At 29.1% G+C, this 17,099-nt stretch overlaps 1 protein-coding gene across 1 annotated transcript; it reads right to left on the bottom strand.

The window, feature by feature from the left end:
• Window positions 1-6,961: 6,961 nt before the first annotated feature.
• LOC130962035 (probable WRKY transcription factor 21) lies at window positions 6,962-9,707 on the bottom strand. Its single transcript, XM_057888123.1, is given in 4 exon segments — window positions 6,962-7,387; window positions 7,389-7,509; window positions 8,112-8,237; window positions 8,331-9,707. Coding segments are annotated over 4 exon segments (1,149 nt in total). The 5' UTR covers window positions 9,128-9,707; the 3' UTR covers window positions 6,962-7,282.
• Window positions 9,708-17,099: the final 7,392 nt, after the last annotated feature.

Genomic DNA, 17,099 nt, shown 5'->3' with positions numbered 1-17,099 from the left:
TAAGCTTTTTTCATTTACATTTGCTGGAAAGTAGAAATTGCTGGTAAAGAAAATTGATAGCAACTCAATAGAAACTAGAAAGATTAAAGTGAAGCACTTTTTATGGGTGGTTTTGCACTTTGTTTTTCTTTAAGGATTTAATTGAATATAACATATAGACATACACTTAAAGAGATATAATTAGAGAATGGGAGGGAGTTTAAAAAAAGTGAGTTTTTCCTTTAATAAAATACCTAAACGAGGAAAACTTTTTTTTTAATTTAAAAAAAGGGTAGAACAAAGAAAACCTGCTGCAAATATAAAAGGAAACCATAACTTTGTTTCTCTTTTTATATACATATTTTAGTGTGATTATCTGTATGGTTTTAAAGAAATCAACGGTAAAAACCTAGGCTGCTTTTGTAGTTTTGTGTTGTTTTGTTGTTTTAATTTTGTTTTCCAGTCTATCTCTGAGTCCAGGTACTTTGTTAAGTTATTTTATTTGCACATCGAAGATATTTTGATATGATATTTATTTGATATTTGTTTAATATATATATTTTGTATTTAATTGTGTTTTATTAAAGACAAATATTTTTTTTAGAACATATTTAAACACACTTAAATATGATCAGTGTTGACATATCCAACCTTATTTTTTAGCTGATAGTCTAGAAATAAAATTGAAAATAATATGTATTTTTAGTTATTAGACATACGTATAAGACTGAATTCATTCGATTTAGAATTTTCAAAAGAATTAGTACTAATTTTTAACTTTTTAAGGAATTTTGGTTGTAAATGACAGATTTTTTTTTAATTTTTATGACTTGTCCATACGAAATCGAAGTTAAAAAGATTGAAAAATAGAACCATCTGATTTGACTCATTTTCAATAGCCATGAGATGATTATTTTAGGGTGATTCTTTTATCGACAGATGCTTTTATTAAACTCGTAATTTCTGAAGGATGATACAAAAATTATTTAAAATATTTTATATAATTATAAAGACAATAAAATATTTAAAAATTAATTTATACTTAATAAAATATTAAAATATTATTGTTATTTATTTTAAAAAACATAGAGAGAGACGCATGCATGCGCACACGTATCTTCGTGTGTAACAAAAATTTGAAATTAATTTGAGTATAAAGCTCGTTAAAGATAAACTTTTGTTGAAGTTGAATTTTCGATATTTTTTAATTAAATTTTAAATATTTTTATTTTCTGGAGATTATTTTTTTTCTTTTATATTAAATGTTAGTTATCCAATATTTACTCTCAAATATTCTCTTAATATATTCATGTATCCCGTGTCGTTTCCTTTTCTCAGTATGTCCCTCAGTGGTCAATAATTCAATGGAAAATGCTTCATGTACAACACTAATCAGCCTTTAATCAGTTTTTATTAATATTTAATTATTTTTTATTAAAACATATTCTTATTTTTAGGGTATATATCTATAAATATTTTTAATTTAAATAATAAAAACATAAATCAATCTAACTTCTCTCTAACTTCATAGTTAACTACTAGGACTTTGCTTCTTTTTACCCGACCTCCCATAACAAACCTGATTTGTTGTTCCTTTTTTATCGTAACTTTCATACTGTAAAGCACCCTCGCAATCAAACATGATTTATTATTAGTTGCATTAGTGAATTTCAAAAACTGAAACCTCCCCAAAGCCTCTCTCATTTTCATCGGTGAAGGTAGCTGAAACACCCTTTAATCTTTATTAATGAAAGGTATAATCACTTTTTATATCTGTGCTTAATTAATGTTATGAAATATCATATTCATCATTTTTAATTATATTTAAAAATAAATAGAAAATTTCTACTTTTATTTAATTGGAACAAATTTGATTTCATTTGATTTTATTAATAGAATTGTTACGAATAAAGTATTTGTACTTAATTAGTTTGAGTAAAAAACAAATAAAAAATCTAGAGTTTACGAGAGAAAATATAGCTGGTATAGTCATAATAATTGTATTTTTATTTTTCAATTATAACATCTAATAATACGATATTATATACAAAATATTTTTAAAACACATCTAAAATCGTAAAAATCTAGTTTTTAAATATACACGTTTTCAAAATCGTAAATTTCTAGTTTTAAATAAAACGCACATAAACTATTTGTACTTAATTAGTTTGAGTAAAGAAGCAAATAAAAAACCTAGAGTTTACGAGAGAAGATGTAACTGGTATAATCATAATAATTGTGTTTTTTTTTCAATTATAACGCATCTAATAGTATAATATTATATACAAAATATTTTTAAAACACATCCATAATCGTTATAATATATTTTTAAAACACATCCATAATTATTATAATATTTTCAAAGTTGAATTTTAAATTTTGATTCATTTGAATTTTAGTTGTGTACTTAAATTATAATATATTTTTATATTAAATGTATTAATTTTGAAACGAAAATTTAAGATTTAAATTTTAAATTTTAGTTTGATTTAATTTGAATTTTAAATATAGATTTAATTTTTAAAGACACTAAATCTATTTACATTTTTTAGATGTGTTTGTTTTATTTTTTTGAATTATTATAAGAAAAGGCTGAATATTGTACCAATTCTAAAGGATACCTAATTGAGTTGTAATTCAATATACCTTATTATAAGTTACAAGGAAACTAATAGTCTATTTTTCTATTATTAACATTAAAAACATCGCAACCGAAAGAAGCAAACAAACTAAGCAGTCCCGAGAATTTCGTTAATGCACTAAAAAATTGAGAAACAACTATGCAATAAACTTTCACTAATTTATCTTTCGTCATCTTGTATTAAAAATCCCTTAAATAGTTAATATGATTTTTTTTTGTGATTGGGAGTTAATACGAATGTTTAGTGCTTGTTCCTCATTTGACCCTTTAATTATTGGTTTAATTAGTCTAACAATGATAGTGATGATACTGGTAGACAATCCAAAATTAAATAGGTAGAGCCCATAGTTTTTGTTCCATCAAAGGTTATATATATATATATATATATATTGGTGGAAATAATCATCAATCTGTTGAAACAAAAGTCTACCCTCATTTCATTCATTCTCGATCAGAACAAAACCATTATTACAATAATGCCTTTCATTTTTTTCTTCACATATCAAATCAAAATTGGACTTGTCACCAGATCCCTATTAGCAACATGTGTACACTAACTTATAATTATTCATAAGCGAGGATTAGTGGGATAATCATTATTATAATTATTCACAAGTGAGACATCTTTAGATTATATCTTAATTTTTTTTTTAGTGTTAGTGTAGAAATGTTTAGTAATATATTCTTCCTTTTCATGTTGTAAGCCATTTAAGTCATTATATTATTATAAGAGACTTTAAACTCCATCCTAATCCTAATTAAAATTCTAGACTAAATGTGCCCAATAAGGGAGAAATACTGAATATAATAATAAAATTTTTTTTGATAGGGTTTATCTAGTCAAATTTACATTTTAAAATTAGCTGGGTTTAACATTCTAACTCTTGGTACTTATGATAAGTATTAAGTACAACTTTTAGATACAATTAGAAATGAAGGAAAGAAAGACAAATAATTATCATTATTATGATTTATGAATGAGATCAAATATAAAATTCTAGATTATAAAATTATTCTAAATAGTTATTCATTTTTATTGTGCACGATTTTTTGAGGTAATAAGTGTAAAAGTTAAATACTTTCATGTGACAATACATATGGAAATTATTTTTTTTAAATAATATAGCTTTCTAGTGATAAATTATAGTAATATAGCTTTGAGCATAGAGAAAAAAAAATGTTATCACAATAAATGGCTAATAGTGTTTTTATGGCAAGGTATTTAAAATCACAAAGCCTAAAATTTATTCTCTAAATAAAATGCTATGGTCGTGGACTATATATGGTGTATCATGCATTAGTGTAATTCAATAGTTCAAAATTGGTGTATGATAGATTGCTTAATAAACTTAAAATTTTATGGAAAAATTACTATTTATATCCATGAATTTTGTGAACACTGACAAAAGTACCCATCAAACAAGAAAACTAACGTTGTACCCATGAAAGATAGGTTCCGTGTGACAATAGTATCCAAACCGTAATTTTTTGTTGACTTTTTAATAAAATTTTCAAATTATCCCTTTTATCTTCTTCCCCAAATTCCAAATTTCACAACCCTCATTCTTCCTCTTCTTCTGCTGCTGCCAGCCACTAAAAAATTAAAAAGATTAAAAACGGTGGATTATTAATTATCTGAGATTATTGTTCAAATATTATGGATTTGTAGATGTGGTGTAGAAAAAGAAAAAGAAGTTTGAAATTAACAAAAAAAATATACATTTTAGTTTCTTGGTGTCACTGTGGGAATAAGAGGCGCAGAACCAAGAGCCTTTGGGAACGGAAGGAAGGATAGGTCGGAGATAGAAGATGTGATAGCCTCGGTCGCATTTGTTGCAGAGGAGAAGCTTTGCTGGAACTCACTGGAGGTACAGCACTTGCTGATGATGTCGTCGTCGAAGGTAGGCTTGGGAGTGTGGGTCCTTTTTCACCCTGCATTCCCCTGGCCATGTCTTCGATCATACTCGACATGTTCAGAAGCTCATCCTCATCAATGTACCCTGCCACCATCATCCCTCCTTGTTCTCCAGTACTCAGAGTGAAACAAGATTCTTCAACAATAACGTTACTACCACCACAACCTTCTAGAGGGTTCTGCGGTGGCCTCGGAAGCCTAGCCTGAGCAGCGGCAGCGACTGCGATGTGAATATCAGTCCACCAAATGGCATGAAGATACTCTAAAAGCATCCCCTTTTTCTACGGATCGACGGTGCTGAGCAGTGTTTGGAGTCACCGTTGGAAAGATAACGTGGCCATCGGCCTCTTGTTGGCTGAATTCTACTACTTATTGCTTTGGAATAAGAAGAACAACAATATTCAGGTCGAAGAGGTTGAAGAGTTTGACAAGGGTGTGCTTTCTTAGTGTTGTTGTTGCATCCGAAGAAGAAAGAAACAACAAGGGTAATGATGTTAAAGTTGATTTGGATTTAGATTTGGAGAACAAATTAGGATTGGAATAAAGAGAGACGGAGGTTGAGGATAAAAGTTGGAAGAAGACATCAGGTGCTTGGGTCTTGAGGGAATGGTGACTGACAATGGCAGAGAAAGACGAAGGATGAGAGTTGTGAAATTTGAAATTTGGGAAAAAAGATAAAAGGAGTAATTTGAGAATTTTATTAAAAAGTCAACAAAAAATCACGGTTTGGATACTATTATCACACGAAACCCATCTTTCATGGGTACAACGTTAATTTTCTTATTTAATGAATATTTTTGTCGGCATTCGCAAAATTTATGGATATAAATAGTAGTTTTTTCAAATTTTATCATTAAATTAGTTTAAATAATACCCCAAATATATCTCAGTACATCTAAGACATTGATATCTGTAAGTCTATAACAATATATAGGGGATTGTCTCTTTTGATATCTAAATTTATGTTTCCTATTTTAACCTTGATGATATTTGCCTTAACTACTTTTTTAATTAATGGTCAAAAAATAATTATTATTAACGAGGCTAAAAGTGTGACTAGATCTGGTGGTCTCTTTCCCAATTCAAATTCTTAAGCAATTACTTTTCTTTTCTATTTTCATACCTTAACATTGGTATAGCGTGTGATATGAACATGGTTTAAAATGGAAATAAAAATTAATAGTTTTGATAGAATAGTGAAATTTTAGATGAATTAAATTATTTGTTGAATATAAAATTGAAAAAAAAGATTGCCGATTATGTCTGTTTTAACTTTGTTACATATGGTATTAATGAAATAATCCCCCCCTCCCCCTTTTACCTTCTTTAATTCAAATTTCTTTATTGTATACATATTTTTTTTAATATATAGTTATTTTTAAATCAATTTTCAAATTATCAATGTCAAATTTATAATTATATGATTAAAAAAATATATTTAAAAATCTCTTTAAGACAAAAAAAAAAAAAAGATTGAACAAACACAAGTGCTAGTCCTATAATAATAATATTGATAAGAATTGGTTTTGGATCGATGAATAATATATAGAGCATAATGCCCATATTGGTCCCCTAGCAAGTCACATGTTGTGCTTAGAAACTTCCACAAACCAAGATTGAGTTTCTATTAGGAGGAGCAACATATTCAATGAAGCTTTTACATGTAAGCATAGCAATTCAAGAAATAGTGGTGACACTTAGCTCATGTCTTCAATAGTCCAACCTCAATCATTACATATTGATCAATCAAGGAGCTATTCAATTCTTGACTTAATGGTCCAACATCAGCTTCAACTTACAATGCAACAATGCTAGTTATCCAATTTGTTGGTTTTTCTTCATTAAGCCTAAACATCCAATCTCTAAAGGAAATTTGTCTGCATATCTTTAAGGGATTTTTCAGTGCTTACCATGTTCCCTAGAAATTTAGAATCATTTTATAGGTAAGACATGGAGTTAATCTAATCAAACTAATAAAAAGAATAAATTTAAGTTAAAGTACTATTTTGTCCCCTAATGTTTGGTCAAATTCTTAATTTAATCCCTAATATTTCAAATGTCCTATTTTTATCTCAAAAAATTTAAATAAGTTTAATATTATTCTACTATTAAATTTGACACAAATAATTAACAAATCTACGTTATAAATTGTCAGAAAAACATATCTTCTCATCTAATAGGTGAATTGAGTTAAAGTTAATCTAATCAAACTGAAACAAAGGTAAGAACTTTAAGTTTTAAAACACTAGACATAGTGAAAGATTTATATATTAAATTTTTTTTGAACTATATAGTGCAAAATAACCATCAATTTAAGAATAAACTTGATAGGTAAATAACTAAATATACATTGAAAGACTAAATTAATGTTTACTAAACTATGTGAAAGTCAGATTAATGTCTTAAAGTGTTAAAAGAATAAGGTGAGAACCAAAATTTCAAGGAAAAAACTTGACACTTTTCAAAGGCATTCCATTCATTTAGAAAACCCTGAAAATGGTTATAACATGCTCAAGAAAGATTATATATCTTAAAGAAGAAGAAAAAAACAAAAAAAGAAATAAAAAAAAAAGAGTTCTTGAGAATTGAAACTACCCCAATTTTACATACTTTTTCATTTTCTAAAATCAAAAGGCCTTGTTAGCCAAAATCTGCACCAAGAACAATATCATCAATCCATCCATCCATCAATCCCTGCTTGCATCACTCAAAATATGTACACAGCAGCATTCTGAAGCCAATGAATCTCACATCACAAGAAGGTCTTTGACAAATTTGAATGAGGGCTTGATGTTGTTTTTGGTAAGCTCTCTCTCCAATGAAGTGGTTTCATGCATTTGCAGATTGTGTTGGTAACTTTGGATGGTTATGCTCTCCTTCATAGGTAACAATTAGCATTGTTGGCTCTTCCAAGCACCTCTCTACATGCTTCCTTGCAGGGCACCCTCTCATGCTGCTGCACTTGTAATATCCCCTGCAATTAACACAAACTATGCCTCAGTCTCATAACAAATAATCTTATATATGCTATCGCTACCGAAATTCATGATTACATCAAACAAAAGAGCAATGACAAAAGTTCCAAGGTTTAATTTCGATGTACTGTCAGTATAAACTGTAAAACTGTTTTGCACTGACATCTAATCAAGTACTACCACGTAGATAAAAGTCGTTTCTCTTTCGGATTATGGCCCGGACCCCATTAGGTGGAAACCTTGTGTGTTGAACAGCCTTATTTCATGGCAGATGCTAGAATTGTTGATGCTAAAACAGAAAATTGAAGTATATAATGTTCAAATCCCACCTGAATACCAAAAAGGAAAAATTACAAACACACTAGCAACTCATATAGAACCACCACCATCACACACATATCCACCAAACAAAGTGCATCATGTGAGGTTACTTTTTTACTACTGAAAAAGAAAAAGTTTACACCATAAATGCACACCAAAAGAGCAAAAGGGTCAGAAATAGCCAAAATGGTTTCAGAAACTTTAGAAAAAGAACAGCACAATTATATGTTCATGTCCCACTTGAACCAGTCAAATCTCCAAAAGAAGAGAGTGAACAAACCTTGGGTGAGGAGAACCCTTGATTGGTTTCTGTCCATACTTCCTCCATGAATAATCATCAGGAGGTATATCTGCAAGTTTGTTGCTGATAGCTGGCACCTTAATTGATCTCTTCACTCTATGTTTCCTGCTTAGAACATATAGTTTGATTAATTCTCATTATACAGAACTCCATAAATTTAATAACAGACATTAATGATTAATGACTAATTGGTATTACCTCTTCTTTGAGCAATGACATCTAGCACTGCTTCCACATTTCACACTGCCCTCGTCGCCTCTAGCGGAACATTTTCGCTTATGCTGCTGCGAATTTTGATCAGAAGAGAGTGGGGCTCCTATAAGATGGAAGGAACTTCCGTCGAGGTTCGCCACACTTCCATCTATGCTCAAGGAAGAAATGAAAGACCTAGTAGTAGACGACATTGTCGGCGTGCAGCTAGTGCTGTCGAAATTGAGGTTTATGCCACTGTTGTTCCTTCGGAACATCATCTCAGCATGATTTTTCATTTGTTGCTGCTGCTGTTGCTGCTGCATCAACAACCTTTGTTGCTGAATTTGTTGCTGTTGAAGGAACTGATAGTGACTAGATGAAGAACCTTGTTGGTTAATAGTACTTTTGGCACTTGAGCTCAATTCCAAAGATGGATTCACCAAAGAAAGTGAGTTCCTAACCGTACTTGATCCCAATTCCTGAACTGAATTCTCATGAAGCATCACTACTTTCTTTGATTGATCATGATTAAGGTTGTTGTTGTTGTTGTTCTTGAAGCAATTCGGGTTATCTAAGAGTATGCTTTGAGAAAAGGGTACTTGAAGCTTTCTATGCTTCCTCACTCTTGCATGACCCAAACCATTTTGAAGCAAAGAAACAACTTTCTTGAACCTTAACACAGCTTCACCAGTTTCCACCATTAAATTCCTATTCTGAACTTGATCCCTTGGCTGAGACAAAATACTAAGAACTCTATGACAGCTTTCAACAGCTAATCTATTAGCTTGTTCAACTTCCTCCATTCTTAACTATCTAACTATCTATCTATCTATCTAAGTTAATCAAGAACTCTCAAATCAGAAGCTAAACATGCCTTAATACTAAAAAAACATGAACATCTGAGTTATCAACACAGATACCATACATTCAGCCATAAGTGGCATACAAAATGACCCAGATATAAAGAATCCCATTTTTTTCAAAGGGAGCCACAAAAATAGGATTTTTCTTGTTCAAGTCTCAAAATTCCATCGAAGGTTGAAAAGGGTCAATTTTTTTTTCTTTTTTGTTTATGTTTTCTGTTGTTGGTAGAACAAACAAAGACCCTGGGATCAGAACTAACTAATAGGAGTTAGAAGAAATTGCAGCATATCTATATCTGGTTTAGAAAATAAATAAAAATAAAAAAATTCAACCCAATCTTATCTTCAATGAACCAAGGAAAAAAGAATAAGAAAGCACCAAAGCACAGACCTTTGATGCTGTCAAACCCTAGATTCTTGTTCTTCCATGGTTTTTGAGATTGAAAAGTGTGTGAAAGAGAAGACTTTGCTTGGCTTGAGAATTCACACAACCATCACAGACATATAACATAAGAATACAAAGCTTCCAACTTTAGACTATATATATAAAATATTAATATAAAAACTATATAATATAAAGTCCTAAGCAGCAAGGAAAATTAAAAATAAAATAATTATTTAATATTAATTTATTTCAGTTTATTTAAAATAAGCAAAGGGGGGCAACAAGAGAAGAGAAGGGAAGAGAGGAGATGAGAAAATGAAAACTGATGTCTCTGTCATAGATTCGAAGGTGGGTCCCAACCGAAGACCTTTGTTGTTATTCTTTTTTATTTTCATTTTCTTTTTCAGCTTTAATTAATCTTTTTTTTTTCTTTTCCTTAGACCTACCACCCGTTACAGCTTCACTTTTACAGTTACTTGCTCTCACTCATTAATTGGAATTTATTTATTGTTATTTACGGGGGAAAACAGGCTAATTTTAAAAAATGATAGAATATTTTAGAAAAAATTTTAAGTGTACATATTTCAATTATTTTAACCGTTAATTTTAATTAATATATATTATATATATTTTTTATAATTCAGATCAATGGTTAAGTTAAATTAATTGAAATACCAATGTTCTCAATATACTTAAAACTCTTTTTATATTTTATACTTCTAAATATATATTATTAATATTTTATCTATTTTAAATTAATTATCACATTTACTTATATATATGTGTGTGAATTCTAATATAATTATATTACGGTGAGTATAATGACAATACAATAGTTATTAAAATTAAAGTTACACATTTATTTGTATTTTTTTAATTTTTAAATAATATTTTAAAAAAATAGTATTTAATATTAAAAAATATTACTTTAATTTTAATATTTTTTAAAATATTATAATCATCGTATCTACAGTATAACACACACACGCATAGCATACATACATACATACATATAAAATAAAGAATTGATGTATTTGAATATTTCATATGTACTAATTTTTAAGATAATGAAAACTTTAAATACGAAATTAATTGAAATAGTAGTAATATATAAAAATATCTTGTTTATTTTGTTGACGCAACATATTAATAATTAATGGTAATATAACACATTTTTATATTAATATGTCTAAATTAATATTTTTTTAATATCAATTTTCATATTATTATAAGAATAATTTACATAAATAAAATATTTAAAGATTAAATTTACATAAATATAACTTTTTGAAATAAACTATATTTCGTATTTTAAATTAGCTCCATGTAAACTAAGTCAATTTATTATCATTTTCATGTAATCTTTTACACTCTATAACAGATTAGAAACAAATTCATTTAAATGTAATCCGCTACACGCTTACACTCAACTGCGGATTAAGAGCAAATCCATTCAAGTATAATTCGTTATATTTAGCCGCGGATTAGGAGTAGAAGAACTAAACTGTGTGATAAAAGTTGGGTGTATCAAATGTTTTATTTATGTAAATTATTCCTATTATAAAGTTTTATTTTTTTCGGTGTTTTAATTGGACTTGCCTTATGCTCTACGTACTTATTGGTGTTGATTAAATTAGTTTAATTAAACACTAAAACGTAATTAAATGATGAGTTAGGTTGTGTTCCTGTTTAGAGTGGGATCCTAGAGGATTCTGAGTCATTGAGAACTAAGATGAGTTTTATTGTTATTTTGTTGTTGTTAAGTGTAGATAGTGAAAAGGGTCATAATAGTCTCAAGATACTAGCAATTAAGTATTTGTGATATAGTAATCGGTGTTGTTTTTATTATTATTTGTGTAAATATCTATTAGTTCATAAACTTTCTTTTTTCACTCTCTGATATAATGATATATTATGTCAAGAATTCATGATGAGATGTTATTATTGGATCTTAGGTTTTGATATAAAAACAATTCTAATTATGGTTTGCTTTTAGTTTCTGAATTTAGGATTATGATTTTGAGTTGAGGTTTGCTTAAATGACCGAAATATCTTATTAGGGTAATATATATGAAGTATATATAACAATTTTTAGATTATTAATTGCAATATGGTTTTGGAAGTGTGAAAACTTACTTTATATATTTTTTTTCGTTTTAATTCTACAATTTTATTGATAACTTATTATTATTATTATTATTATTATTATTATTATTATTATATTTTTTTTCGTTTTAATTCTACAATTTTATTGATAACTTATTATTATTATTATTATTATTATTATTATTATTATTATTATTATTATTAGTGATATGACTGTTATAATTCGGTCATATTTTATAATTCGGCGATAGAATTATAAGATCGATTCTCAATTAAATGATTGTTCAAATAAAAATGTCTTCATACATCATTGTTCTTCATTAAAAAAGAGAATATTTAAAATGCAATGATTAGATACTCCACCTTATAAAAAAAGATCGCGGAAGTAAGACATTTTTATATACATAAGGACATTTTGATAATCCTTTAACTAACTTGAGTGTTGGAGTATCTTTTTTAGGTATTCGCATCTCTTTATTTACTTGAACCGATGTATAATTTTGCTGAAGAAAAAAACTCGAATTCATTCTGTAGAAGATGAGATACATCCTGCTGATTTATAGGTCGATCACGCAAGAACAACTATTATTATTATTATTATTATTATTATTATTATTATTATTAAGAACTAGAAGAAATAAAAAACTCATTATCGCTTTATTTGGCAAAACATGATGGTCAAGCCACATTTTTATTTATTATATATTTTTATATAATTAATAAACACAAAGAATTGTGGTTTTAAACTTTGTAAAGAATATATTATATATGAAGAGATAAAATAGTTGAACAATTGGACGTGAACTCAAATCATACATACACTTGTCATGAGCGGAACAAAAAGGATAATGATATTATGATATAAAATAGTTATACTTATATATACATCAATTAAATCTAAAAATAAAGTATATAGAAAAACGTAAAAGTTATGGTGAGTTGGTGGCCATATTAAGTCAAATAATAGTAGACCCGTAAAGGGTTTTCCGTTTTCATAAGGACATTAATTTAATTGGAATGTCAAATGTTTTTTCTTCTTCTTTTTTTTTTTTAAATGCCGTTTTTTTTTAACTAGTAGTAATTTTGAGTTTGAATTTTTAATATAAAAAACTAGTAGTGAAAAGAAAAGTCAAGCTCTATGATAAGATTTCAAATGGTCCTTAGTATACATATAATATAAGTGATTTTGACAAAATAAATAAATAAATAAATAATACATCTTACGCAATAATGTTGATGAACTCCATTTTTCTACATGTTGGGATTTTGAATTTGAATAGTAATCTTATAATAATTAAATTTATACTAAGTAAATAATTTATATTTGAGAAGATTTGTAAAGTTATTATTCAATTCTAAGATTTTTTTTTAAGTTATTAAATTTGTTTTTGTTATTTATATTAAGAAGGGTATATTCCTGGATTTTGGTTAACATATTAAATTTCCAATGGATCACTCTATATATCATCATTACATTACTCAAGCATTTCAAATAAAATAAATAACACTTTTCTCTTCTATAAAATGTTTAAATGATATTTTTATTTTTTTTATTTATAAAACATATATTTTTCTTTTTGTAAAATTAAAATAATATATTCCTTAAAACACTTGAACAAAATGTCTTTCAATAATAATTATAATTATATATAAATTAATGATAATTATTTAGATAATTTAAATAATAATATAAAATATATTTATTATTAATGTAAAAAAATTAATTTATTTTTAATATTTTATGATTAATAAAAGTATAAAATATAATAACATAAATCTAGCATGCACATATTTCAAACGGAAACGCGTTTTGCTTTTGCATGCACTAATTAACAAATCAATTAGTCAAATGTAAATATATATTATTCTAGAAGGTCTACCATGGGCAATTGAAGCATTACTTATGATTATCATCATTATATATGGACAATTCTATAGGCCAAATTATTATGACCACAATCAAAGTTACGTTGTACATATATGCTTATCAATTCATAATAATACTTACTTATAATTATATACTAGTTTTCAATATAAAATTGTGTACTTATTGTTACGATAAGAAAGCCTAGGTGGATGACCATTTTTCCACAAGGCTCAAAGTTTTGAAGAAGAATCTTATTTAATGTAGTTTGACAAATTACCATCACAAAAGCTTATAAATAGAGGCTTTTGCCTCAGAGAAAAATGCACAAGCAATAAAGCATTTCTCTTTCTTCTTTTATAATATGCTTCTCTCTTTCATACTATTCTCCCTCTTATAATTATTATAATAATTAATTATATCTACTATATTGATATACTAATTCTAGTGAATATTACTATTTGAATTATTTAATTATATTTCTATATTTTATATTTGTTACTTCTTCCTTATTTATTTAGTTATTTTACAACACGTTATCAGCACGACACTCTAGCGAAGTTTTAGGAAGACTTCAGGTAACAAATTTTTATTATGTCGAAACTCTTTCTTCTTGAATATAATACTCTTGATATATTTGAAAATAATTATTTATCATGGATATAGATATTGAAATCCATCTTGATTCAATGGATCTTGAAGATACCATTGAGACTGAAAAATAATATATCCCAGAAGGATAAAGAGAAAGCCATATTTTTCTTTTGTCGTCATCTTGAAGTATGATTGAAAAATGAATATCCCACATTAAAAGATCTTGCAGATCTGTGGAAAGACCTTAAAAAAAAAAGGTACAATCATAAAAAAACGGTGATACTTCCTCAAGTCCGATATGTTAGAAAAAAATTTTTTCGATCTTCCATGCCTCTCGAATGTGCTCCTGCAGCAGCAGTATCGAGAAAAAGGGTTTAAAAAATATTCTGAGTTAATTTCTTGCCTTCTTGTTGCCGAACGCAACAATGAGTTGTTATTGAAAAATCATGAAGCGCGCCCAGCTGGCGCCGCCCCATTTCCTGAAGTAAATGCGGCAAATCATTACCCCAGAAGAGGTAAATGGCAAGCTTTTAATAACAAGAAAAATTATGGAAGGAAAAAGAATTATGTTCAAAAGAGAGGATCTCACCAGAAGTGGGACAAAGAAAGGAATATCGGGCAGAATAAATCAACCGAGGAGAAGTGTTTCCGCTGTGGTGGAAAGGGCCATTGGTCACGTACCTGTCGTACCCCAAGGCACCTAGTCGATCTTTACCAGGCATCTTTGAAAAAGAACGACAAAGGAAAGGAAACAAATTTTGTTTCAAATGATGCTGAGAACTCCACCACTCATTATGATGTATCTGATTTCTTTGAGGACCCTGAAGGAAATATTGGTCATTTGATCAATGATGGAATAATTTGATATATGTATGTGTTTGTTAAAGTATTCATGTGAATAATTTTACTGTGCATGTACTTTTACTCATTTTATTATTATTATTATTTGTTTTTGAAGAAAAATGGCAAGGATATATTCTGAAGATATTTGCCTTGCGGATAGTGCAAGTTTGCACACTATTCTTAAAAGTGATATATATTTTACCCATCTTGTGCCAAAAGAAGAGTATGTTAATACTATTATTGGCTCAGGTAATGTGATAGAAGGCTCCGGAAGAGCTATAATCTTGTTTCCTGGAGGAACAAAATTTATAATAAATAATGCACTATTATCTACCAAGTCTCTGAGGAACTTGTTGAGTTTCAAAGATATTCGCCGAAATGGATATCATGTTGAGACGATGAATGAGGGAAATCATGAGTATTTATGTATCACAACTCATGATTCAAATAAGAAAGTTATATTAGAAAAATTACCCTCTCTTTCATCTGGGTTGTATTATACCAAGATTAGTGCAATTGAATCACATGCCACTGTAAACCAGAAGTTTACTAGACCAAATGAATTCATAACTTGGCACGACCGTTTGGGTCATCCGGGAACAACCATGATGAGGAGAATTATTGAAAACTCTCATGGACATTCACTAAAGAACCAGAAGATTCTTAAAACTAGTGAATTTTGTTGTGCTGCATGTTCTCAGGGAAAGCTAATTTTAAAGCCATCACTAGTAAAGATTGGATTTGAGTCCCCTGAATTCCTAGAAAGGATTCAAGGTGATATATGTGGACCTATTCATCCACCATGTGGATCTTTTAGATATTTCATGGTCCTGATAGACGCATCCTCGAGATGGTCACATGTGTGCTTATTATCTTCTCGCAACCTGGCGTCTGCGAGATTACTGGCTCAAATTATTCGATTAAAAGCACAATTTCCAGAAAATTCAATCAAAACAATTCGTCTTGATAATGCTGGTGAATTTACTTCCTAAGCATTTGATGCTTATTGTATGGCTAATGGAATAAGTGTTGAACATCCAGTAGCTTATGTTCACACACAAAATGGGTTAGCAGAATCACTTATTAAACGCCTCCAATTGATTGCTAGACCTTTGCTTATGAGAACAAATCTCCCAACCTCGGTTTGGGGGCATGCTATTTTACATGCCGCAGCACTTATTCGTTTGAGGCCAACGAGTTATCATCAATTCTCTCCTATGCAATTAGCTTTTGGCCAGCAGCCAAATGTTTCCCATTTAAGAATATTTGGGTGTGCAATATATGTTCCCATTGCACCACCTAATCGCACCAAAATGGGACCCCAAAGAAAATTGGGGATATATGTTGGATATGATTCTCCCTCTATAGTGAGGTATCTTGAAATACAAACTGGAGATGTATTTAAAGCCCGGTTTACGGATTGTCATTTTGATGAATCAAAATTTCCAACATTAGGGGGAGAGAATAAGTTTCCTGAAAAGGAACTTAATTGGAATGCATCATCATTGATGCATTTAGATCCTCGATCAGGGCAATGTGAACTAGAAGTTCAAAAGATTATACATTTGCAAAGAATAGCAAATGAATTGCCTGATGCATTTTCCGATACAAAGAGGATAACCAAATCTTATATACCAGCGGAAAATGCCCCAATTCGAATTGATGTCCCAGTAGAACAAGTAGCCACTGAAGCCAATTCACGCCAGAAGCGTGGCAGGGCGGAAAATGCCCCAATTCAAATTGATGTCCCAGCAGGACAAATAGCCACGAAAGCAAATACACGCCAGAAGCGTGGCAGGCCTGTCGGTTCCAAAGACAAAAATCCTCGAAAGAGAAAAGAGGTAAATAATATTCCTGTTGAAAAAGACACAGTAAAGATACCTGCAGTTGTCCAAAATTTTGATATAACGCCAGAAGACGTTCAGGTACCTGAAAATTGTGAAAATGACGAGATCTCGATAAATTATGTCTTTACAGGAGAGAAATGGGACCGAAATAAGACAATTGTCAATGAAATATTTGCATATAATGTGGCATTAGATATCATGCATGAAAGTAAGGATATTGAGCCAAGATCAGTTAAAGAATGTCGACAAAGAAATGATTGGCCAAAATGGGAA

Source organism: Arachis stenosperma, chromosome 2, assembly GCF_014773155.1.
Source record: "Arachis stenosperma cultivar V10309 chromosome 2, arast.V10309.gnm1.PFL2, whole genome shotgun sequence".
Taxonomy (NCBI): Eukaryota; Viridiplantae; Streptophyta; class Magnoliopsida; order Fabales; family Fabaceae; genus Arachis; species Arachis stenosperma.
This window is presented reverse-complemented; position numbering and strand designations above follow the sequence as displayed.